At 45.3% G+C, this 26,632-nt stretch overlaps 1 protein-coding gene across 1 annotated transcript in view; it reads right to left on the reverse strand.

Annotated features, from left to right (window-relative positions):
- TRUB1 (TruB pseudouridine synthase family member 1) overlaps positions 1-20,433 on the reverse strand; it is a 49,848-nt gene extending 29,415 nt beyond the window's left edge. Inside the window, exons 1-3 of the mRNA XM_006134959.4 lie at positions 20,041-20,433; positions 15,644-15,739; positions 9,317-9,372 (exon numbers count right to left, since the gene is read on the reverse strand). Of these exons, the coding sequence (XP_006135021.2) occupies positions 9,317-9,372; positions 15,644-15,739; positions 20,041-20,194 (306 nt within the window). The 5' untranslated portion in view covers positions 20,195-20,433. The remainder of the gene's footprint in view (positions 1-9,316; positions 9,373-15,643; positions 15,740-20,040) is intronic.
- Positions 20,434-26,632: the final 6,199 nt, after the last annotated feature.

The raw sequence follows: 26,632 nt of genomic DNA on the forward strand, positions 1-26,632 counted from the left end.
AGCTGCCGTGGAGCCCGGGATCAGCTGGGGACTCCCTCGCTGACCCCGGGCTCCTGTCACATGCAGCACAACATGGAGCCCAGGGTCAGTGGGGGACTCTGAGTCCCCCGATGACCTTAGGCTCCATGGCTTGGAAATGCATAAGAGCCCTCACTGGGGCTCCTGTACATTCCAAAGGAGGAATGAGGAAGTGCCTATCGACTAGTTCCATCGACTACTCGACTAGCCAATTACCGCAATTTAACATCCCTATATGGGACTACTGAGGAGCATTTGTGTAGTAAGATGCTACTCAACAGTAGGACTAGAATTTGTTGATGCTGTTAAGAAAAAACAACTCCCTCCCCTCCCCACGCCAGCCTTATTCTCACCTTAGTAGATACATAGGCGAAATAATGGCTAATAATAGGCAAGACACGTGACAAATTTATCTCCCTAATCAATGAAGCAGCATGTCACCCAGTAAAGCATTCTAGATCTTTTAGTACAGATTAGGCACCCTAGTGACCTGACCAGACCCGAACAAGGGAATTTTCTGGACTAAGGAAGATCCCCTATCAGCAGCCTCCCATCCCCTCCACCCCCTGCTCCTTCTGGCCCTGGCTGCCCTCGCCTCCTCCCCTCCCCAGCTAGCTGTGCTGCCAGCTCTAGCTGGCTCCCTGCCATGCACCTGGACCCCTCCAACCCAGGACTCCCTGCTGCGTTGCCAGACCCTCTTGCCACAAGGCTCCACGTACTGCCTGAACCCCCTGCCATGGGGCTCCTGACTGTGCAGTGGGGCTCCTAGTTGTGCCACCTAAGCCCCCTGCCCTAAAACTCCTGGCCCACCACTGTTCTCCCTGCTCCTGGGCTCTGGTCCAGGAACATCTGTGGCCCAATGTTGCCAGACCCGAGAGATCCAATTTAGGGAAGTACATTTAGAGAATGGCCCCCTACTCACAGCGTGGCACCCCGGGCCTGGTTGGGCTGCAGCAGTCCTCTGCCTATGGTGCAGAACAGGCCGAGGGCTACTCCTGCCACGGGAAAAGTGCTGCTTGGGTCAGGCCGGGCCAGCCGCACCACAGGTGGGTAGCTTTTCCAATTACCAGGTTAACCAATTACCAGTAAGCATCACCCAGGAAGGGTGATGCTTACTGATTAACTGAGTACATCCCTAATCTAATTTGCATGAGTATTTGAATAGAATCCTGGCCACTTTGATAACTCATTTACATTTGTTTACAATAATTACTTCCATGCTGAAGGCATTTAATTCATTTAGGACAGTGCTATTTTTGATTAGGCAACAATAAAACCGTTGCAGACAAATTTATAAGCACACAATCATGAGAAAGGGCAGCGTCTCGACTTCACTGGAGTTAATGGGAGTTTTACCACCGACCGCAGCGGGGTCAGACTTTCACTCATGTCCATACTGCAATAGATACCTACACCCAGGCCTTTGCCAGCTAACTGGGGCTCGTGAAACTGTTTAATTGCAGAGCAGATGTTCAGGCGTGGGCTGCAGCTTGGTCTCTGGAACTCTGACAGGCGAGAGGGTCCCAGCGTCTGGACTGAAGCCTGAGCTCAAACATCTACACCGCAATTAAACTGTACCTGTGACCAGCGAGTCAGCTGGCATATGCCACTTGGGGGCGTCTAATTGCAGTGTTGATTGACCCTCACAGTGTTCTGCTTCGGCTGTACTGCCTTGTGTATTAATTTACTGCAACTGATTTCTGGTATTTTATTTAGCCAGCTGGCAAGCAAGGGCTGCCTGTCTGGCGCTACCATGGGGGAAAAGGCATTTGAATACACTAAAGAGTAAAGATGTGCACCATACAAAGACTCTTCTGAAAAGAAAGTCAGTCATTCAGTTTCTTGCACTTGAGCAATATCCACGGCATGCAGGCACTAGGCTGTTTCTGCAATAAAATGTAATGGATAAAAGGAAACTTTTTTTTTAAAAAAAGCATAATTACTTGACAGAACTCACTGCCACAAGATGATAGCCAAGCACTTTGGAGTAAACAAAGAATGAGATATTCAAATGCATTACAGGAGACTCTCGCCATCCACAGTGGACACGTTCCTGACATCACCATGAAAGGTGAAATCTGCAAGTACTGGGGGCAGGAGGGAGGTGGAGCGAGTGCTCTGTTTCCCTGCAGCTTGCGGCTGCCATGGGTAAGTGTGGAGCAAGGGAAGGGGAGGGGCAGGCCTGACCATTGCTGCCGCCCCGCAAAAGGTCCACCCCAAGCTGTGCCCTCCCAGGCCAGGGGATGGGGTGCAATGGGGGGGAGGGCAGTACGGTGGCAGGAAGGGGCGGGGCGTGGGTATAAGATCTGCAAATACACAAAATTTGTGAATAGCAATTCTGCTAATGGTGACGGTCTCTTGTATATCCATAATTACATATAAAAGATTAAAAACTAAGGGGTCTACATTTTCACACTGCAGGGCATAAAACAACCTGTTATAAAATTACTGATTAGGAAATGAGGCTCCCCGTGAGACATTTCCTTGTCGACTCTTATCTTTCTATACAACACTGGGACTAAACTCTGCAGAAATAATACTGGACTAGATGGACTGTGGACCTAAGTGGATGCCTCATATGTAGTATGAAAACTTCTTACTACTGATCTGCAAGTTTAGTGCAGCGTTATTCTAGGGCAGGGGTGTCCAAACTTTTTTCAGAGGGGGCCAGATTTTATGAAGTGAACATGCGTGAGGGCCGACCATTTTGCCTGACATTCTTTGAACCATTAAAATTAAATGCAAATTAACTATTTTATGCAAAGTTTATTGCAAACGGCATACTTTTCATTTCGTCACATGGATGACAAATCTAAACAGGTGTTAAATCACTCTGCCTTTCATATCTGAAGGCCAGATGAAAAAAAAAATCCAGGAAGCTGAAATATGTCAGGAACATTGTAAAGTACATTACATATTATTGGTAATAAAGGTTGTCTGTCAACTTTCAAGTTCAAAAAGTATGAACAGGAACATAACACCAAGTATACATGTTGTGTCCAAATATATTTATAACTGATTTAGACCAACTGACATTAACTGAGATTTTACAATGTATTCATCTCAATACATATGGATTCGTTAGGGGCCATAAAAGATAGATATTGCCAAATTACCTGTGGGGCCGTATTAAACAGGAACACGGGCCGCAATTGGCCCGCGGGCCGGACTTTGGACATGCCTGTTCTAGGGAGTCGGACCAGTTCCTACTGAAGAATCCTTTAGAAGAAAACTCCGTCTGTACGAGACTAAACATGGTGAAGCTGCACTTAAACACTGGGTAACTGAAATGCTGTCCCATTTCCCTGCCCCATTCAGGATCCTCAGGAGTTCAGCTTTCCAACTATAAAGGATCCATGCGGGTCCACATCAGGCTATTAACTCAACATTCTTCATCCTCCCCTTGATCCCTTTTTGTCTCTAGTCTTTGAGGTGATTTGGAGTTTGGGTTTTATATTATCCAGATGACATTTTGATAGGAAGCCCCTCTGGAGAGGCTGCAACCTTTGAGATCAAATGCTCAATTCACTTACTCTCCACTCAAACATTTGCAATCAATGCAGGAAAGTCAATTCTAATTCTCCACAAGTCGCCGGAGCTCCTGAGGCTTCAGATTAAAAAAAGAATAATGACTAGAGAGAGTCCATCCTCCAGAAAAGAAAAGCAAATTTTCAACATGGTAAGTTGTGTGTGTGGCCTGTGAGACACTTCGTTTACCATTGTCCTTGCGCAGGGTTGCCAGAGTCTGCTAGTGTCCCTCTGCGTCGTTTTTTTTCTTACTGGTATTACTAAAGTAACATGCATGTAAAGCAAATGCATCTGAAGTGAGGTGTGTGCTGATTGCACACAACCATGACTCAGAGCCATGAGCTCCCTCTGCATCCAATCAAAGAGTTATTAGAGTGAATACTGTTCACTTGCTCCCCCCCCACCAATTCTAAGTGCGCACGCACAGTTAACATAGCTACCCTAACCACCCTACCCCAGGAGACTGTCTCGGTTATGACAATCTCGTGGCTCACTGAGATGAAGGAGGGCCACTCGCACGACCCACTCGCTAGCCTAGGTTGCCCATCGCTGCTCTAGGGTCACTCTGGAGCACGTGATCCTGCTGAAAAGAAAGGGAGTAAACAGGAACTGTGTTGGGGGGAGGGAGGGAAAAAAATCGCTGCTCCTGTGCCGCACCAGGAAGGGGTGAGGTTCGGGGGCCAGTAACAAACAGGTCCCACACCCCAGCCCGCTGGGAGTCTTGGGGGTAGATTGCACAATCACTCCAGACGGGCGTGAGCCAGGTGGTTGAGATCCCTGGGCTAGAGATTTTTCTCCAAAGCAATGATACCCTCATGGCCACCTCATATCTCTCAGAGAAAGCACAGCCATTCGCACACTAATTTATTCCAAGGGTTCTCAACCTTTTTCTTTCCGAGACCCCCAACATACTATAAATCCCCTGGCCCACTTGTACCACAGCTGTTTTTCTACACATCCAGTAGAATAAAAGCCAGGACTGGTGCTAGGGGTACCAAGCAGGCCAATCGCCCAGGGCCCCACCACAGGGAGCCCTGAGAAACTCAGCTGCTCAGGCTTCAGTTTTCAGCACTGGGCCCTAGGGAATCTAACACCGGCCCTACTCTCTGGTTTATTTTGGGGGAGAAAAATCAGAGGAGCTGAGGTATACCAATGCCGGGGCCTCTTGAACGGCAAGGAAACGAGTGCAATATATAATTGGATGATTCCTGCAAGTGATCTGCACCCAGACTCAGCAGGGGAAGGCAAAAGCCTCCAAGGTGACTGCCAATCTGACTTGGGGGAAAATGCTCGAGCATGTAAGCAAGTGCCAGTCAGTCACATACCTAAGAGAGAGAATGCTTGGCACCGGCTCCAAGCCCTGGACTACCTTTACCGGTGCCTCATCTCAGCCTACGGCTTTCTAGGACGCATCAGAAAAAAAGCAACCTTTAAAAAAAAAAAATTTTTTTTTTTTTAAATAAACACCACAATACATTGGGGACAAGGAGTATCGGAAATGATTCCTGATCTCTCGCTGGTGGCCAGGTAAAGCACTGAAGCATGAGTTTTTAGGAACGCAAGACAAACTGGAAGCGAACCCCAGCACTGCTGTTCCTTATTATCACAGGCAACCTCATCACACAAATCTCACTCATGTATTTGCCCAGCTATACAGAGAGAAAGTTTCTTCTGGCCCCACAACCATTATTTGGAGGCTGTTCCAGAGCCTTACTCCTCTTACAGGGAGAAACCTTCTTTCAATTTGCATGGTCTGTTAACTCAAATAGTTCTTCCCCTCTTGGTGTTTATCCCCTCCCCATTCACCAATGCATTTATAGAGAGCAATCATATTCTCTCCCAGCCTCCTTCTGCTAGGCTAAACAAGCCAACACTAGGCTAAACAAGCCAACATCTTTTTCGATCTTCTCCTAAGATAAAACAAAGGACAGAACTATGTAGCACTTTAAAGAGTAACAATATGGTTTATTAGTCTTTGAAGTGCTACACAGGTCTGTCTTTTGTTTTAGCTAGACCAGACTAACCCGGCTGCATCTCTATCACTATTCTCCTAAGACAGGCCCTTTATATCCAAGGAGCTATTCTGTCTCACTGGTTCCACTTCGCATTCATCTTTCTTGAACGTGGGAGACCAGAGCTGTACACAGTATTCCAGATGGGATGTTACCAGTGCCTTCCACAAGGGCATTAATAACTTTCTATCTCTACTGGAAATGCCTCACCTAAGATAGCTTAGAATCACATATGCCTTTTTCACAGCTGAATTGCACCGGTGACTCAGACACCTTGTGATCAACCCATGCACTCTTCGAAACGACAAACCACCAACTTTCAGCAGAAATTCTGACTGTTTGATCCGTGGACCTTACATTTTGTACTGCTGAATTTCATCCCATTTCTGTCACTCCAGTCTTCAAAGTCATCCAGATCATTAGCCCCTCCTACTTTTGGTGACAAGTTCATGAATAAAAATAGTGAATAAGATTGACACCAAACTTAATATTTAAGTAACCTCTCTACAGTACAATAGTTCACCTTTCAGCATAACCCACTGCCTTCTTTCTTTAGCCAGTTCTTTATTCACCTTACAGTGTTTGTACTAATCCCATATTCTTAATTGATGTAATAATTTCCCATGTAGTACCATGCCAAAATACTTTAACAACTCCACATACACTAGATGCCCTAGATAAGTGTATTTCCCTTAGCAAAAATCAGTTAATGTCTCAAAGAAGGAAGCCAGGAAAGTCTATCATGATCTACCTTTGGCAAAACCATGTTGCATTCTATCCCCTTTACCTCCCTGAATTTAATAATCTTTTCCTTCACAATTGGTTCTAAAGCATACTATTGAGGGAAGACTAGCAGGTCTGCAATTGCATGGATCATTTTTTCCCTTTCTGAAATATAATTACGTTAGCTATACTCCAGCCATATGCCATTAGTCCCGACTACATAAGATAAATTTAAAATCCTTGTGATTGGGCTAACAATCTCACATGCCCGTTCTTTCACCATTCTGGGATGGAAAATATCAGGTCCTCCTCATCTGAGCACATTAAGATCTTTGCATATTTCTTCCACCTCAACTGTGATGATTTCCCTTTCTACACACTCACTTCCATCAACCATCCTACCTTCATATCCATGTTTCTTGTCACCATTCTTACTGAAAACAAAGGTACAGGATTAATTTGGTGTTTGGGCTATACCTCTTTAACCTCCTTCCTATCCATACTGCACAGCACCGAAGGCTCATCCTTCCTGTTCTTTTTAAGCCTATAAATCCCAAGCCTCTTCCATGTTTAAGTTGTTGAGTGCCTCAATCCAAGACCAGAGGGGTAGCCGTGTTAGTCTGAATCTGCAAAAGCGATAAATGCTTTTGACATGCAGATGATGAAGTGGGTCTTTGCCCACGAAAGTTTATGCTCCAACACTTCGGTTAGTCTATAAGGTGCCACAGGACTCCTCACTGCTCAATCCAAGATGGCGTTTTCAACTAATTCCCTTAACCTCCCAAAGTGTTCCCTTTTGAAATCAAAATCCATAGCTGATTGCTTGGCTTTGATTATCCTTTCATCTCATTTCAACTAAATAAATTCATGATCACTGGATCCAAAGTTATTTCCTACAACTTTTCTATGATGTTCTAATGACTTACCAAAGCAATATCTAAAACTGCATTTGCAATTGAGTGCATGGGACTTTGGATCAGGCCCTACTGAATTATAAATGATGAGGATTGGAAGAGACCTTAGGAGGTCATTTAGTTCAACCTCCTGCTCAAAACATGACCATCTCCAAATAAATCAAAGCATACAGCCACAAATGTTCTTCTATTTCTTCTTCATAAATCTGGGTGAATATCAGTCAGACTCTAGTTCATATCATCATAACAGCATCTAGAAATAGTTTACTGGTCATGTATCAGAGGTGAAAAAAGGAAGAAAAATAGTCAGCATGAAATGCATTAGAGGAGCTGTCAATTGACTTTAAAGTCAATAATTTTAATGTCATTATTGATTTTCCCAAAGTAACAAAATCCGGAGAGCACTTGACTGCTGAATTGATTTCTTCATTGCCTATTCTTGCCCATTTTCAAAAATACTTTCTAAAACAACAGGACTGGACATTTTCAGCTTTCAAGATAGTGTGCAAAACCCCTGACACCCAGAGCCAGAACCAACCCTTCTGGATTAACTAAAGCAGGTCCATTTGTCCACTTACCCAAAATCTATGACCTGGAAATGTAAACACACAAGTCAAGATTTTGATGCCACCAGCCAGCAAGTACAACCAGAGGGGAATCAAGAACCCATCTATTAACTATGCAGAACAAGAGCTCTCCAAATCCACTTGTTGTCACGTGTGTTTTGCAAACTGGTGCCACAATCCTGCAAGCACTTATGCACAGAATTCACTCGTGTGAGTAGCCCCATGGACTATAAAGGAATTCCTCACATGACTAACATTACCTAGGCAAATAACTGTTCGCAGGATCAGTTCTTAGGTTGGTAATATATGATGCTTTTCTCTTTTGTAAGACTGTATACCCTATTGGCTAAGTTTACTAACTTTATTACTATACATATTATGATAACTCTTAACATCCCCATTCAGGAGCCTGCTGAGGCTGTACAAACTCCACAAAAATAGACCATCCTGCTCTGAAGGGTTTACAATATAAATGTGTGTATGTTTCCCTGATCAAAGACACTTTACCACTGGTGTCTAGCAGAATATAATTTCCCAAGGGCCCAGTGTATTTTGAATAGGAAAACCTGACTAGAAGGTTGTTTATTTGCATAGTAGGCTTGTTTGATTATCAGTCTTAGAAACTGTCTACGCACTACTTCTCACGCTAAATTCAACATAAAGGAGTGACTTCTCCCCCATGGAATTAACCCAGAACACCAGTGACTACTTCTTTTCCAACTACTTCCTCTTGACACCTACAAAAAAAAAAAATCAACCAACTCACGATAAACCCATAGGAAACCACGATTTGTATTTCTTAAACAAGATTATTTGGAAACATCAGGAACCACACATACAGAATCACATGAATACATAAAATTACTTGCATCACTTTCATCCTCCTCTCCTATTTTTGGTCACATTTGCTTGGTGCATTGTGTGTCAAATTAGACTACAAGTGTCATTACAGCATCTATAAATTCTTGCTAGGCCTATATCTGCTTGCAAAATGTAGTCGCAGCAAGCCATTACAGCAATTCTAATGACAAAGATTTAAAATAATGATGAAGATTTAGTAGTTATCAGCAGCCTGTAGCAACACATCTTTTAAGACCGCATGGCATTTCTTTAAAAAAAAAAGGCACGTAGATATGAAGAACCGATATAATTTCACAACAGCTTGTGACAGAAGAATCATAGCATTATTCTTTTATATATATTTGAAGAAAAGGATACACAGGAAGGGATTTTAATGCTTTGATTTCAAAACAGAAAGTTACAACGTTTAAAGGACATCATTCATGATTGTGTTTCTACATCTTGTATTTTAAATCTACAGAGAACTGAACATTGAAAAAGTCTGCCCCGATCATCAATCAGTAAGCTCTCTGTGATAACGTTAGAGGGACGGGTTGTTTCCAACAGATGGTTTGGCATGCTTGTAATAGAAACACTTTAGGTCCTTGAAGGAATGGAGCCATTCCGAATCTTTGCTTAATGCCACGTTTTAGTTGCCTGTATTACAGTTCACCTCGACATTGAAAAAATACTAAGACCAATAATTTAGCCATACCTTGGAACCTGCCAAAACGTTGCTCAGCATTTTAGTTCCTTTTCCAATACCGACCACTGCAGACAGAAAGAGAAATATTACAGCATTCTATTCCAATAACGAGATTCACAATCTCCCTTTACTCACGATCATTCAACTCATAGCTATATATCACCCAAGTCAAAAACACCACACTTCCTGCACTACTAGCATATAAATGGCGTCAATTATCATGATCAGCTGAATGAGTCTTTTTAGAGGAGGATACCAAAAGATAAAGATATTGCCTAAGAGAAAATACCTCTCCGGAGCTGAGAAAAGGATAAGAAGCAAATGAAAGATAAGCTTTGCCTACTGTTAAAATGCTCTAATTCTACCCTATGATTGGATAGAAATTATTTATTTTGCAGTACTTTTAGTCATCGGTAAAGAAAGACATCGGAGGAACCAGAGCTCAGAGTCTGGGCTGATAAAGTCTTTGGCCAGGTTCATTATTAGTGAGCTAAAGTCATCACTGCTAACTAATGGACCATTTAGAGGTTAGCAGCAGCCTAGGTAACACACCTAAGGTAGTGGCAAATACCATAATGAAATTAACCTTGGTCCTATCCATGCCAAGCAAGACAGTAAAATAATCAAGAGGTCCCTGAGTCCCTTGATAGGATCATTTATGAATCAAACAGACAGGCTCATGTGTTTGCGTGCTCCATTGGCTTTTTCAATTTTAAAGCTACATTTTTGACATGTCAAAGTGATTAATAATCAGATTTTCATCAAAAAGAAAATAGGCAATAAAATATCTTTACAGTGTTAGAATTTACGTTAAGACTAGCTACAGTATTGTGTTCTTTACTAACTTAATCCACTGGTTTTCTGCATGTGTTCAGAAGTAGTAGTACAACAGGAAGAAGGAAACAAGATAAACTAGGTACATTATAACCACACGGTTGTAAAACTGTCATCATCACACAAAGAGTACATGGTAGGATTCTTCAATGCTCTCATGTAGGGGATGTACCTCAATATTGATGTGAAAATGTTTAACAACAAAATTATTATAATTCACTTGTAATCTGTTTGGGTAATATAAGCTTGCCTTTATTCAGTTTAGGACATACAATATCTGACTAACGTTATAAGAACATGCTCAAGCTTTTTGTTCCTAATTGAATGTAATCAAATGTTAAAGCTAATTAAGGGAATCCATAGCAAATCTGTGTTTTCCATTGACAGGCACCAAAAGGCAACCAGTGACAGGCACCAAAAGGATCAATGACGGGGACACCTCCTTAGCCATGAAACCAATTCTTTTACTTCCAAGTGTTTACACGTGCTCTGGAATGCAACTTTAAAACTTCTGCTTTGCTTTAACAGCCTATATTTTCTTTTATATACACCTTTCAAAATAGTATAAAAATGTTAATTATTGTAATTTTGGCCTTGTACAGGCTTTCTGATAAAAGTTAATTACAAGCTGTAAATGTAGAAACCATGTGGACAAAAGACAAACAATAAGGGTACGTCTAGACTACATGCCTCTGTCGCCAGAGGCATGTAGATTAGGCTACCAGACATAGGAAAATGAAGCGGTGATTTAAATAATCATTTAAATTTACATGGCTGCTGCGCTGAGCCGACAAACAGCTGATCAGCTGTTTGTCGGCTCAACGCGATAATCTGGACGCGCGGGTGGCGACATCAAAGGTATTTGTCGACCACCCAGGTAAACCTCATCCCAGGAGGCATACCTGGGTGGTCGACAAATACCTTTGATGTCGCCACCCGCGCGTCCAGACTATCGCGCTGAGCCGACAAACAGCTGATCAGCTGTTTGTCGGCTCAGCGCGGCAGCATGTAAATTTAAATGAAGCGGCGATTATTTAAATCGCCGCTTCATTTTCCTATGTCTGGTAGCCTAATCTACATGCCTCTGGCGACAGAGGCATGTAGTCTAGACATACCCTAAGAGGGTCTCTAAAGAACAGAATACTTCTACTTGTACAAGACACTAATTTGGTAAAGACATGGTCTTTATCTAAAGAAAGCCAAATTTCTTAAAATACTTTGGTTTTAGAAAGAAATCTGCTTGTATAGTCAGGATATTCCAGAGAGCGAGGTTTAGGGTACACTGCATTATCAGAACTAGAAACTAAGTAATAAAATGGGGCCTTCTTCATCCTTTGCAAAAGAAAAAAAAAAGAATTCAACAATTGTCCTTATTGAAAGGATTTCTTCTGTAATTGCTCTAAAGTCTTCAAATGGTCAAAAAAGAATGTTTGTAGTTGGACAATGTTTTATAGACAATGTTAGTTACTTCTAACTCATGTGCCCTCTTGAAGGTGAAAACCTTTGTTGTCCTTTAAATGCGTTAGCTTCCTTTTGAGATATGTAGCTGCAAATGTAATGACAGCTTCAAAACCGCTATTATGTGAATAGTGAATGTTTTATGTGAAAATGGAATCACATAACCTTGCTACAACAGACTATTCATATAAGAAACCATCTGAGAATAAAATCATTCATATTAATTGGAAAATTAATTAGCAAGCTGGCAGCATTAACTCCTTACCAAACTCAGGAAAGCAAGAAAAACCTCTGTATAAAGTGAAAAGGAAGAAGATAATCTGTCTGCATAGCCATTTCCATCCGAATCATTTAGGTTTCAAAAGATTTCTAAGAACTTAAACACTTTTATGTACAAAATAGGAGGGTTTGGACTCAGCTCCAGAGTATCCAAGCACCTTATTAGAACTGGAGAGTACTGGAGGATTAATGGCTCAGTAGTTCAAAGGGAAAAACCTGGAAAACTGTAATGTAGAAGGGTACAAACACTGAGGAGGGAAATTATTTAGAGGGGTACAAGAAGGTAAAACGAGTAAGATTAGGAAACAGACTGGGAAATTTTAAGGTATATATCATGAAATTCTCCATGACAGGGAGAATCAGCCTGGGAGAGAAGTCTCTCAGGGTATGCCTACAGTATATTAACACAGCCACAGCATCAAGTCACAAAGCCTGGGTTAGCTAGCTCGGACTATGGAACTAAAACCAACTGTAGATATTTGAGCACAGGTTGAAGCTTGAGTGTGGAGACCCACCTCCTCAAGGGATCCCAAAGCCCTAATGACTACCCTGCAATTTTATAGCCCCACAGTCTGAGCCCCGTGAGCCCACGTCAACTGACCCAGGGACAGCTGTGGCCATACTACAGGTCTTTTATTGCCAATGTAGATACACTTTCAGAACACAGGGACCATAACCCCTCAGAACATTTAGAACCAGACTGGACAAAATGCTGTTTGCATGTTCCATACAGAACCATCCCACAGTGGCGGGGAGACGGTCTCAATCACTCGATAGCACTTTCCCATCTCCGTTCATTTTAATGCCATAATACATTGCAGGGGAGGGAGACGATAACATACTATGGGGGTATGTCTAGGCTGCAAAGAAGAAAAAAATACAACTGCAATCCCCAAACCCTGGGTCAACTGACTTGGGTTAGCACTAGAGAACTGAAAATAGCCATCTAGATGTTCGGGCACGGACCTATCACCTCTGTTTCAAGCCCAAGTTTCTATGCTGCTATTTTTAGCTGGGTAGCATGAGTCCCTTGCATCTAAGTAAGCTGACCCAGGCTCTCTGACTTGATGCCACAGGCTTGCTTTATGAAGCCTTTAACTTCTAGGTCACCGATTCAAACACAACTTTGGTAAATTTAACTAGCAGTTAACCAGTTAAACAAAATGTTTAACCAGTTAACTTTTTCAGTGAGTTTTTACATCTCTACCTGCTGCTCACACTTTGAACCTATTTCATGGATAACTACCAAACCCCATTCATTACCCCACCGGATGGATCTTATCTCAGAAGTCCCGTGATCGAGCCCCCAGCCCTGCCGGGCCACAGGAGCAGTTCCAGCCCCACCACAGCCTCGGAGATCCATCCAGCCGAACTGATTAACCAGTTACCTGGTAAGCAGCCTGATGTGCCACCTGCTCACTGGGTAATCTGTTAACCTTTTCATTTTATTTTCCAAAAAACAAAATTTAATTGTGTTAAGGACTCAAGCAACGCCAGGTACATTTTCTAGTATATAAATAAAAGAAAAGCATTTAATGAAGTAGAAGGTCTGATATCAAGCAGCAAGAAAGGAAGAGAAAACATAGGTCCTGAAAGTTGAGGCCACAGATCAAGAGAAAAGGTTCAGTAGCCTAAGTCTGCTTGTGATGCTGGTTTGTAAGTGGAAGAAATCTTCCCCCACCACCATCAATACGCAGGAGACACCAGACAACATTTAACTAAAGTGACGGGGTTTTTTTGTTATTTCTTCTCCTCCCCCAACTATTTCTTCTCACAGTTAGAAATTTGAAAGCATTCACCTCCACCCACCTGCCAATTTTGTCCTTTTCTATTTGGCTTGCATTGATTTTTCTCTGTGACTAGAACAAAACATCCTTTGCCCTTGTGCAGCATTGATCGGAAACATATTAAGGTGATGCACTTTTCCATCTGCACCAAACACATGTGAAGCTTGGATACCTTCTGTCAGGCCACTAGTGCAAACTCAGGAGCCCATTGGTTGCCAGAAGACAGTAAAAGAAGCATTTAAAAAAGCCTCGATTTTTTTTGTTTTCTTTTCTGTACTAATGCTGATGACTTCCCACAACAATAAATAATGTGCTCAATGGGAACATCGCAACAAGAGAACACAACTTCCACTTCAGAATCAGAGGAAATATCATTCATCAAATGGCAACTGAGTCAGAAAATTCAAACTAAAGTTTACTTCTAGTCTATGGAAATTACATTTTACAATGCATATAGGCCGGAGGAGAGAGAAAATTGCCAACATATTGGCAATTTATTTGATTGCACATAATGGGCCAAATACCCACTCAGCTGTGTGTATCATTTCAATAGGTTTGCCTACATGCAACTGAAACATCTCTGTTTCCCTGAAATGCAATTCTACTTTGAGAAGTGACTATGTCAAAACTCCATGGATCTGATCCCTATGTACAGGCAGTCCCCGGGTTACATACAAGATAGGGACTGTAGGTTTGTTCTTAAGTTGAATTTGTATGTAAGTCGGAACTGGTACATATTGTAGGGGAAACTCTAGCCAAACATTTCTCCAGAGCTCAGTTTTATTCTCCCACACCTCATTTCCCTCAGTCCTTTATTCTCAAGCTGAGGTGTCTGCTGAGAAAAGCCGCTCCGTGTCTCCCCAGTCTGCTGGGGGGGGGCGCTAGCTTCGCGTCTCCCTGGTCTGCTGAGGGGAAGCAGCTAGTGTGGGGTTGCCTCACCCCGTTTGTAAGTAGGGATCCGATGTAAGTCGGATCCATGTAACCCGGGGACTGCCTGTATATTCATAGTCACAACTGTTACATTTAATTATAAAACAGAAATTTTACTGTTTTATTCCTTTCCCAGCAGATCAACACAGGTAAGCTGATGGAAGCTGCAGATTCTGCTCTATGCTGTTCTTCAACAGAATTATTGGTCATTATGTGCAAATTGGGAATAATCCATCTGGACTCTCTGACCCAAAGCTGAGTTTACACAGGTGGGAATTATTCTACACAGGTGGGAATTATTCCATTACCAATAAAGGGAACACACTTGATAAAGAAATCACTCCAAGATAGTAAACACAGAATCCTCACTGAAGCCTTTATCATTAGAGGTGTTATTTTTCACTTCCTATCCTGAACTGTTGTGTTGTTGCACTCCATAGCTGAACTAAATCCTACACATCTCTAGTTTCTAAAGCACTTTGGGATCCCTTGTGATAAAGACATGGTAGAAATATAAAGCATTATCATAACAAATACTACAGAAAACTATGGCAACTACAAAACACAAGCTTGGCCATGCAAAAGTACAGGCTGAAACTCTTAACTAGTACTCTCTGGTCTGGAAACATCCGTGGTCTGACCCACTGGAGGGTTAGCGCACGTGAGCCTTGCAAGTTGGCAGGACAGCAGGGCTTCCCAGCAGGGCAGCGGGAGACCCATGCGCAGCAGCGGGGCTTCCCAGCAAGGCTTCAGAAGCCCTATGTGTGGCAGAGGGAGCCTGGCGCAGAGGCTACAGGATTGCCCGGAGCAGCAGCAGGAGCCAGGTTCTGCAGCGGAACCAGGTGCACAGAGGAAGTGGGGCTGCACAGTGCCACATTGAGAGCCCGATGCACGAAGACAGTGGGGCTGCTCAGTAGTGCAGCAGAGCCTGACGGGCCAGCAGGGCCAGCAAGAGGGGGAGAGCCAGCTGGGAAGGCAACAGTCTGGAGGACGATCAGGGGACCAGAAAAGACCACCCCGGTCAATAAAAACAACAACAAAGAATTACCCAGAACTCCTGTTGCTGCGCTATCTAGCGTGCCACCATGTCCAATCTTCAAAATCTGTTTTTTTCTTTTTCTTGCATCCTTTTGTATACCAACTTCTGCAAAAATAAATTGACACGATGGATTACAGAGCAATCTCAGAACAAAGCAAAATGCAACAATCTGTTACAGGCAGTCCCTGAGTTACGTGGATCCGACTTATGTCGGATCCGCAGTTACGAACGGGGCTTTTCTCGCCCTGGAGGACGGGAGTGGCAGGACGCCCAGATGTGCCGCAGTCCGCCGCCCCTGTCCTTCGGAGCGAGAAAAGCTGCTTCCCGTCTCCCTGGTCTGCAGGGAGACAGGGAGCAAAGCCTTGGAGCACGCCCGCAGCGGGACAGCCCGGGCGCGCTTGAGCTGTCCCCCTGCGGGCGTGCTCCACGGCTTTGCTCCCCGTCTCCCGACCAGCAGAACAGGGAGATGGGGAGCAAAGCCTCGGAGCACGCCCGCAGTGGGACAGCCGCGGCGCACCTGGACTGTCCCGCTGCCCACGTGCTCTGCGGCTTTGCTCCGCGTCTCCCAAGTCAGCACACCAGGGAGACGGAGCAAAGCCGTGGAGGACTTGGGCGGTCCCGCCACCTCCGTCTCCCTGGTCTGCTGGGGGGGTACAGCTAGTGCCCCTCCCCCAGCAGGCCAGGCTTTTCTTGCCTACACCTGGGGTAGAGCAGCTGGGGGCTGCCGGGTTGGTCCCGCAGCGCCGCTCCGGACCAACCCGGCAGCACCCCAGCTGCTCTGCCCCAGGCGTCCTGATTCAGCCGCTGCTGGTCAGTTTCAGCAGCGGCTGAATCAGGACGCCTGGGGCAGAGCAGCTGGGGTGCTGCTGGGTTGCTCCAGTAGCGCCGAGGAGCCGCGCTACTGGAGCAACCCAGCAGCACCCCAGCTGCTCTGCCCCAGGCGTCCCCAAGTCAGCCGCTGCTGAAACTGACCAGCGCTGACTACAGGAAGCCCGAGGCAGAGTTGCTCTGCCCCAGGCTTCCTGGAATCAGCTGCTGATCAGTTTCAGCAGCAGCTGACTTGGGGATGCCTGGGTTTCTTAAGTTGAATCTGTATGTAAGTCAGAACTGGCGTCCAGATTCAGCCATGGTTGAAACTCTTCAGTTTCAGCAGCGGCTAACGCCAGTTCCGACTTACATACAGATTCAACTTAAGAACAAACCTACAGTCCCTATCTTGTACGTAACCCGGGGACTGCCTGTATTTATGTTGAAGTGTATCAAAAAAGACAAAACAAATTCAATGGAAATCATTTTTCTCCATGTTCTAATTAAATCAGGAATACACACACACACACACACACACACACACACACACACACACACACACACTTACTTTAATGGCTCCAAAACTGACTATCCGCTAATTGTAAATAATCTCATGCACCATTATAAACAGAAGTGTTAAAGGAATGTACAAGAAACACCAGAGTGGGCAGGTTACCCGATTTGCTTCATTAATGAAATGTATAACACCATCACCAGTTGAATACATTCACAGAAAGCAGTGCACGCGTGCACACTAAGTGCCTTTGCTTTATTTGATGGCATGTAACAGGTCAAATTACTGCTCAGCTACATCCTTGGTTTCAATAGGGATGCCTACATGCAACCAAGTGGAACGTGCTCTTTGTTACCCTATCTGCTGATATGGCATACAACAGGGTTCTCAAACTTCCTCGCACCACAACCCCCTTCTGTTCACAAAAATTACTATACAACTCCAGGAGAGGGGACTGAAGCCTGTGCCCGCCCAAGCCCCGCAACCCTGGGGGGGGGGACCCCAGCAAACTCATTAAAATGGAACCCACAGTTTGAGAATCGTTGGCATACAACAAACAGTGTCATGTGAAGAAAGGTAACTGGTCTGTTAACAATCCCTCTAGGAATTCCACAGCCCCGAAAAAAAAGCATTCCCTAGACTCTCCGAGACAAAATAAGCTTGAAAGCTAGTCAAATTAATATGCAACTGAAAGTGCCCTTTCTAATTTCTATAACTTTATAGCCACTTTCTTATATTTCAAGTGGTTCTCTCTCAACCGTTACAGGAGAAACCCATACAAGCAGCAGGAAGAACTTTGAAACTAGCTGTCAACAAAGTGGTATCACTCTAAGTATGTTACACAGACATTAACTCAGCACTGAGGGCCTACACCCCTATGGCTGAATAGATACCTACTAGTATCCATACGGCACAGGGATCCTGCAGTTTTCCATGCAGGATTGGGGCCTTATATTGAAGGAGACAATCAGGATCAGTGTTCCATCATGCTATTTGCTGTAGACAGGATAGCATGCACAGTCCTTCCCCCCCCCCCCCCCCGAAAAGATTACATTTTTAAACCCCAACATTGGGGAGGTAGAGAAGTAAGTGGCATGGAGACCAACTGAAGTCAGTGGGGATCAGTTCTGTAGTGTTGCAACCCAGTGATTCACAATCCTTAAATAATGTTTCTCTTAGACAGACGCATGGGCCTCTAGATGGAACTGAAATCACAGGCAGTCCCCGAGTTACGCGGATCCGACTTATGTCGGATCTTCAGTTATGAACGGGGCTTTTCTTGCCCCAGAGGACGCGAGTGGCAGGACGCCCAGATGCGCCGCGGTCCCGCCGCCCGCGTCCTCCGGGGCAAGAAAAGCTGCTCCACGTCTCCCTGCTCTGCTAGGGGGCGGCAGGGGCCCAGCAGACCAGGGAGATGCAGAGCAAAGCCGCAGAAGAAGCCGGCAGCGGGACAGCCCAGATGCCCCGCGGCTGTCCCGCTGCCTGTGTCCTCCGAGGCTTTGCTCCCGGTCTCCCTGGTCTGCTAGGGGGAGCACCCCCAGCAGACCAGGGGGACGTGGAGCAAAGCCGTGGAGGATGCGGGCGGGACCGCAGCGCGTCTCGGCAGTCCCGCCACCCACGTCTCTCTGGTCTGCTGGGGGTGCTCCTCCCACCCCAGCAGACCAGGCTTTTCTCACCGATGATGCCTGGGGTAGAGCAGCTGGGGCACTGCCGGGTTGGTCCCGCAGCGCCGCTCCTCGGCACTACTGGACCAACCCGGCAGCACCCCAGCTGCTCTGCCTCAGGCGTCCCCAAGTCAGCCGCTGCTGAAACTGACCAGCGGCTGACTACAGGAAGCCCGAGGCAGAGCCCGAGGCTGCTGTGGTGCTGCCGGGTTGGTCCCCGCAGCGCTGAGGTGCAGTGCTGCAGGGCCCCAACTGCTCTGTCCCAGGTGTCCAGATTCAGCTGCTGTTGAAACTGATCAGCGGCTGATTCCAGGAAGCCCAGGGCAGAGCAACTCTGCCTCGGGCTTTCTGTAGTCAGCCGCTGGTCAGTTTCAGCAGCGGCTGAATCTGGACGCCAGTTCCGACTTACATACAAATTCAACTTAAGAACAAACCTACAGTCCCTATCTTGTACATAACCCGGGGACTGCCTGTATTTCAGAGACATTTGGTGGAGGCATAAGCATCCAGTACTATTAACTGCTCTGCAAAATCGGGACCTGCACGAGTAAATTACCTGAAAAAATTAGGAGAAAAATATTTTTTCTGGCATATTCTTTCTAGGAGAGATAACAGTGATTTGAACTTTGAAAAGGAAGAAGTAATACTTTTCTAAGAGTTGTGGTTCAGATATTGTCTGTATTTGCTGGGTTACTAAATCACTCCTCTTGTAATGCAGGTTCACAAAAAGGAGGCCCAAATTCACACCAAAAGCTTGAGGAAGCTTAACTAATTGTGAACACAAATTAGTGAAATCAGACATCTGAGTGAAAACTGCACCTTCATTTTGGATTTAATTTTAGGCCAGGTTTTACAGTGTTTTTCTCCTGTGACTAAGGATTTTTGTCTATGTTTTGTAACAGACTTTTACAAACCTCTAACCAAAGTCACCTTCATTTAGACTTTTCCAGCTTTGCAGCCCTGGGAAATCTGGATTGCTAAACGGGCTGTTAACTTCCATGTGCACAGCAGGCATCCGAATTTACATGTTCTGTTGACTCAGGAGTATCCCCATACGCAGAAAGGATGGGCACAAATTAGGAGTGGGTTCACTCCTATGGGCATAGGAACAGGTGAAGGTGCCAATCACACCGTGAAACTCACGCTGGCTGAAATTCGCAAAGACAAAACCCTTACTTGGGATGACCAAAACAGCACGTCTACACGGGAAAAGGGTCCCCAGCCACTTGCAGAAGGGTGACTGCTGCGCCAGCCATGTGATTTGCAGCGAGGGAGGGCCGCTCACAACCCAAGGACGTGCAGACGGATACTCCTGCCATTTCTAAAACGAGCACGACGTCCCCAGGGTATCATCCAGACAGGCCTCTCCCCCCCCAGCCCCGCCCGCCCGAGGGGGGCAGCCTGCCCCTTCCCCGCAGTACCTGCCAGCAGCTTCTCCTTCAGCTGGTTGAGCACGTGGGCCGACGTGGGCCCTTTGGGCTTGTACAGGGCGAACAGCCCGCTGAGCGAGAAGAGTTTAGCGGCTGCGCTGTGGGCCACAGGCTGCCCCATCTCCCCCTGCACCTTCTCGGCCATGCTCCGGCTTTCCGCGGCGCTTCCCTGCCGCCCACGTGGAGCGCCTCTCTCCGCCCCGGGCCGCTGCAGAGCGCGCCGGGAGATGTAGTGTTCGCCAGGCCGGGGAGAGCGTGCCCGGGCTGAGCAGCTTTTCAGAGACACGGGGGGGAGAGGCACAGGATGGCAACCGCGCTGCGGTGGTAGGGGCGCCTGGGAGGGCTTGATGCTCCGTGGAGGGCAGGAGACTTGCGGTCGTCGCCTTCCCCTCTGCTCGGGATGCGATGCGCTGTCGCACAGGGGGCTCCGTTTGTACTTGTTCTTCCGCCACAGTTGCCAAAAATAGTGATAGAAATGTAGCCCTGTTAGTCTGGTGTAGCTGCAGCAAAATGCAGGACTATGTAGCACTTGAAAGACTCACAAGATGGTTTATTAGATGATGAGCTTTGGAAAGCTCATCATCTAATAAACCATCTTGTGAGTCTTTCAAGTGCTACATAGTCCTGCATTTTGCTTCAGTTGCCAAAATGTGTGCCTTGAGCGTCAGCGAGGACACAGAAGGAGTAGCCGCCCTCTTAAACTGAAACCTCTTAGTAGCTGAAACAAAAAACAGGACTGTGTAGCACTTTAAAGACTCACAAGATGGTTTAATAGGTGATGAGCTTTCCTGGGCCAGACCCACTTCCTCAGATCAAATAATGGAAGAAAATTGTCACAACCATATATACTAAAGGATACAATTTAAAAAAATGAACACATATGAAAAGGACAAATCAAATTTCAGAACAGAAGGGGGATGGAGGGGGGAAAGAGGGGAGGCAAATGTCTGTGAGCTAATGATATTAGAGGTGATAACTGGGGAAGCTATCTTTGTAATGGGTAAGATAATTAGCGCCTTTATTCAAATTTGAGTGTAAAGTGTCGAATTTAAGCATGAATGACAGTTCAGAGGATTCTCTTTGAAGTGAAGTCTTAAAAGGTCTTTGAAGCAGGTTATCACTCTTAGCAGCTGGGCACTTACAGAATCATAGCATCCTTAGACCTGCAAGGGACCTCAGAGGTTGTCAAGTCCAGTCCCCTGCCCTGCAAAAGGGCCAAGCACAGGGATCATCCCTAAGTTTATCTGCCCTACTCTAACATCACTCCCGTGATGAAGATTCCATACCCTCCCTGGGCAATTTATTCCAGCATCCAACCCCCCTGACAAGAAGTTTTTCCTACTCCCCAAAGTAAACTGCCCTTGCTGCAATTTAAGCCTATTGCTTCTTATCTTATCATCAGAAGCCAAAGAGAACAATTTGTCTCCCTCCTTCTTGTAACACCCTTTTAGTTACTTGAAAACTATTATCATGTGCCCTCTCTGTCTTCTCTTTCCCAAACTAAATCCAATTTTTTCAGTCTGCTCTCAGAGGTCATGTTTTCTAGACCTTTAATTGTTTTTGTTGCTTTTCTCTGGACCCTCTCCAATTTTACCACCTTTCTTGAAATGTGGTGCATAGAAGTGGACACAATACTCTAATTGAGGCCTAATCAGCACAGAGTAGAGTGGAATAATTACTTCTCATGTTTTGCTCACAACACTCCTGTTCATGCTTCCCAGAATCATGTTTGCTTTTTTGCAATAGTGTCATGCCATTGACCCATATTTAGTTATGATCCCCTAGATCCCTTTCTGCATTACTCTTAGGGTTGCCAGGTGTCCGGTATTCACCCGGATAGTCCGGTATTTTTGGCTCCTGTCTGGTAAAAAAATTCAGAGAATACCAGACACCTAAGATGTCCAGTATTTTCTGCATTTTTCCCCAGCCAGGAGGCAAAAATGCTGGGCATCTGGCAACCCTACAAACACTCAGCATCCAGCCTCCCACCTCCAGTACTCCCCCACGGCTCCCAACACCCCCAACCTCCATGCTTACCTGGTTCCCCAAGGCAGCTGTCACAAAATGGCTGCTGGCCAAAAGACCTAGGGGAAGCTCTCACCCTGGGTCTTAGTTCTCAACCACTTACTCTTAAAGGGGACATGCTCTTTTATTTATTTTTTTTGGCTTAATAAGTCCTTGGAGTCCCTTTTGGGGGACTCCCTCCCCTTTTTTCCCCCTTCAACAGAATTTTTCCTGTTTTTCTGGGGGGGGGGAAGGTTGGTATTTTTGTTTCAACCATCTAGCAACCCTAATTACTCCTTCCTAGACAGTCACTTCCCATTAGGGCTGGCCTTACCATAAGGCCAACTGAGATGGCTGCCTCAGGTGCCAAACTGTGTGTGGGGGGGAGGGGGGGAGTTGCCACTGGGACCCAGCAGGTAGAAAATTGTGTCTGCTGCTAGTGCATATGTATTCTTTCTGCTCTGAAAGCTAAATGTTACTTAAAATTTTTGAACAGAGCATTTTAAGTTATTAGTTCTCCTTTATTGGGGAAGGTAGCAGAGCAGTACGATGAGAAGAATAGAACAGGAAGAAGGCAGAATTGAGACCTTTCAAAGTTTTTGCCCAAGCAAGGGGACATGGGGGCATCATTTGAGCTCCCTGTCTCAGGTGCCAAAATGTTGTGAGCTGGCCCTGCTTCCCATTCTGTGTACGTGAAACTGATTATTCCTCCCTAAGTGGAGTACTTTGCATTTGTCCTTATAAAACTTCATCCTATTCTCTCAGACCATTTTTCCAGTTTGTTCAGATCATTTTGAATTATCTGAAAGCACTTGCAAGTCATTCCAGCTTGGTATCATTTGCAAATTTAATAATCATACTCTCTATGCCATCATCTAAATAATTGATGAAGATATTGAACAGAACTGGTCCCAAAACTGCGAAACCCTACTTGTTATGCCCTTCCGGCATAATTGTGAACCATTAAGAACTAATCTCTGAGAACGGTTATCCAGCCAGTTATACATCTAGCTTATAGTAGCCCCATCTAGGTTGTATTTCCCTAGTTTATTGATAAGAATATCATGCGAGACTGTATCAAATGCTTTACTAAATTCCAGATATACCACGTCCACCATCTCCCCCTTATCCACAAGGCTTGCAATCCTGTCAGAGAAAGCTATCAGATTGGTTTGACATGATTTGTTCTTTATAAACCCATGCTGGCTGTTACCTATCTGTGATGGGGTGCAGTCACAGAAGACCCCTTGGGAGTGCTTTCCAGTGTTCTGACAAGGCCACTGCCACTCACCTTCCTGCTCTCTGGGGCTTCTCACAGCCCTTTCCTGCTGGGCCAGCTCCCTGGTCTCCCACACTCAAGGCACAGAGCTGAGATCACTGCTCCATTCCGGAAAGATGCGGTACAGACACTGAAACTCCTCAGGTCCAAGGAAAATGCAGTGGCCGGCCCAGCTTCCCAGTATACTACTCCCCAGATGGGATCAGAACCCCAAATGAATTATTTAGGTAAGCCCCCTTTAACAATGAAAGGGGGAATGTACACAGAGATTGCTCCCCCAGGTAACAATTATTTACGCTGGGCTTGATGATAGTAAATAAAAGTGATTTTATTAAGTGCAAGCAGTGGGATTTAAGTGGTAATAAGGGAAAACAGGCAGAGCAAAGTAGATTACAAACATAAAATAACAGAAAACGCTTAGCTAATTCTAACACTAAAACCTCAGTACAAACTTACTACAAACTCACCCTAAAACTGTTCCTTTTTCAGCTAAGCCTTCAAGTCAGCACTTCCCTCTCCCTTGGGTCTTTCGTTCTTTCCCTTGGGTGTGCCACGCCAGCCAGACAAAGACAAAGACCTGCTAGTTTCCTATTGTTTTAAAAATTCCCCACTTTTTCATGGGACATTACCTGGCCAGTCCCTACCAGTTAGGGAGGTCATGTGACTTCCTAAGCCCAACCATGCTAAGACGTAAAGACAAAAGGCTATTTACGTATGATTGCCCAGACATTGAGGCATCCCAGCATCGGAAACATCTTTGATGGCTTTCCTTTGCACATTTAAACCCATAAAGCATTCCATACGCCATGGCTGTGTCTACACTGGCACGATCTTGTGCAAAAACTTGATGTCTGTCTACACTGGCCACATGTTCTTGCACAAGTAAACTGATGTTCTAATGTATGAAATCAGGGCTTCTTGCACCAGAACTCTGATGCTCCCACTCAGGAATAAGCCCTTTTGTGCAACTGTTCTTGCGCAAGAGGCCAGTGTAGACAGGCAACATGAATTTCTTGCACAAGAAAGCCCTTTGGTTAAAATGGCCATCAGAGCTTTCTTGCACAAGAGAGCATCTACACTGGCATGGATGCTTTTGCGCAAAATTACATCTCTTGCGCAAAAGCACATGCCAGAGTAGATGCTCTCTTCTGGAAGAGTTTTTGCAGAAGAACTCTTCCACAAAAGAGTTTTTGCGTGAGAACGCGCCAGTGTAGACGTAGCCCCCATATGTCTAATTTTACACACAAGAATGATACATACACCAACATAAGATAAACAGATCCAGCGGATTATGACATTAAGATTGATAGGTTACATGGGGCAATTTGTCCAAAGCATCTTTGAGTTATGTATATTTGCATCCGTAAGTTCATTACACAAAGCATGGGGGGAGGGGTGTCCATCACACTATCATCTTATTGTGTTCTAGATGTTTGCAGATGAATTCCTTAATTATTTGCTCCATAATCTTTCCAGGCACAGAAGTTAAACTGACTTCTTTTCATTATAGTTATCACATATGTGTTTTTAAAGTGCTAAGGGCTTGAACATTGTGTTACTAACTAAATGAGAGAGAAACACCAGGTCTGATTCTCAGCCCACTTGCACTGGTATAATTTATAAATGAAAATGAACTTTGGCAAAGTATCAGAGGGGTAGCCGTGTTAGTCTGAATCTGCAGAAGCGATGAGGAGTCCTGTGGCACCTTATAGACTAACTGAAGTGTAGGAGCATAAGCTTTCGTGGGCAAAGACCCACTTCGTCAGATGCATGTAGTGGAAATTTCCAGAGGCAGGAATAAATATGCAGGCCAGGATCAGGCTGGAGATGACCAGGTGGATCCAATCAAGGAGGATGAGGCCCACTTCTAGCAGCTGATCTGGAGGTGTGAATTCCAAGAGAATAGAAGCTGCTTTTGTAGTTAGCAAGCCATTCACAGTCTTTGTTTAATCCAGAGTTGATTGTGTCAAACTTAAAGATGAACTGTAGCTCAGCAGTTTCTCTTTGAAGTCTGGTCCTGAAGTTTTTTTGCTGCAGGATAGCTACTTTTAGATCTGCAATTGTGTGTCCAGGAAGATTGAAGTGTTCCCCTACAGGTTTTTGTATGTTGCCATTCCTAATATCAGATTTGTGTCCATTGATTCTTTTACGTAGGGACTGTCCTGTTTGGCCGATGTATATAGCAGTGGGGCATTGTTGGCACATGATGGCATATATTACGTTGGTGGATGTGCAGGAGAATGTACCAGTGACAGTATGGCTGATCTGGTTAGGTCCTGTGATGGTGTTGCTGGTGTATATATGTGGGCAGAGTTGGCACCGAGGTTTGTTGCAAGGATTGGTTCCTGAGTTCGAGTTATTATGGTGCGGTGTGTAGTTGCTGGTGAGAATATGCTTCAGGTTGGCGGGTTGTCTGTGGGCAAGGACCGGCCTACCTCCCAAGGCCTGTGAGAGCGAGGGGTCATTGTCCAGGATGGGCTGAAGATCACTAATGATGCGTTGGAGAGGTTTTAGCTGGGGACTGTAGGTGATGGCCAGTGGTGTTCTGTTGGTTTCTTTCTTGGGCTTGTCCCGTAGCAGGAGGCTTCTGGGTACACGTCTGGCTCTGTCAATCTGTCTCCTCACTTCCTCGTGTGGGTATCGCAGTTTACAGAATGCTTGTTGAAGGTCTTGTAGGTGTAGGTCTCTGTCTGAGGGGTTGGAGCATATGCGGTTGTACCTCAGTGCTTGGCTGTAAACAATGGATCGTGTGGTGTGTCCGGGATGGAAACTGGAGGCATGCAGGTAAGTATAGCGGTCGGTAGGTTTTCTGTATAGGGTGGTATTGATATGACCGTCACTTATTTGTATCGTGGTGTCCAGGAAATGGACCTCCCGTGTAGATTGGTCCATGCTGAGGTTGATGGTGGGGTGGAAGCTGTTGAAATCATGATTTCAACAGCTTCCACCCCACCATCAACCTCAGCATGGACCAATCTACACGGGAGGTCCATTTCCTGGACACCACGATACAAATAAGTGACGGTCATATCAATACCACCCTATACAGAAAACCTACCGACCGCTATACTTACCTGCATGCCTCCAGTTTCCATCCCGGACACACCACACGATCCATTGTTTACAGCCAAGCACTGAGGTACAACCGCATATGCTCCAACCCCTCAGACAGAGACCTACACCTACAAGACCTTCAACAAGCATTCTGTAAACTGCGATACCCACACGAGGAAGTGAGGAGACAGATTGACAGAGCCAGACGTGTACCCAGAAGCCTCCTGCTACGGGACAAGCCCAAGA

The sequence above is a fragment of the Pelodiscus sinensis genome, chromosome 8, assembly GCF_049634645.1.
Source record: "Pelodiscus sinensis isolate JC-2024 chromosome 8, ASM4963464v1, whole genome shotgun sequence".
NCBI classification, from domain to species: domain Eukaryota; kingdom Metazoa; phylum Chordata; order Testudines; family Trionychidae; genus Pelodiscus; species Pelodiscus sinensis.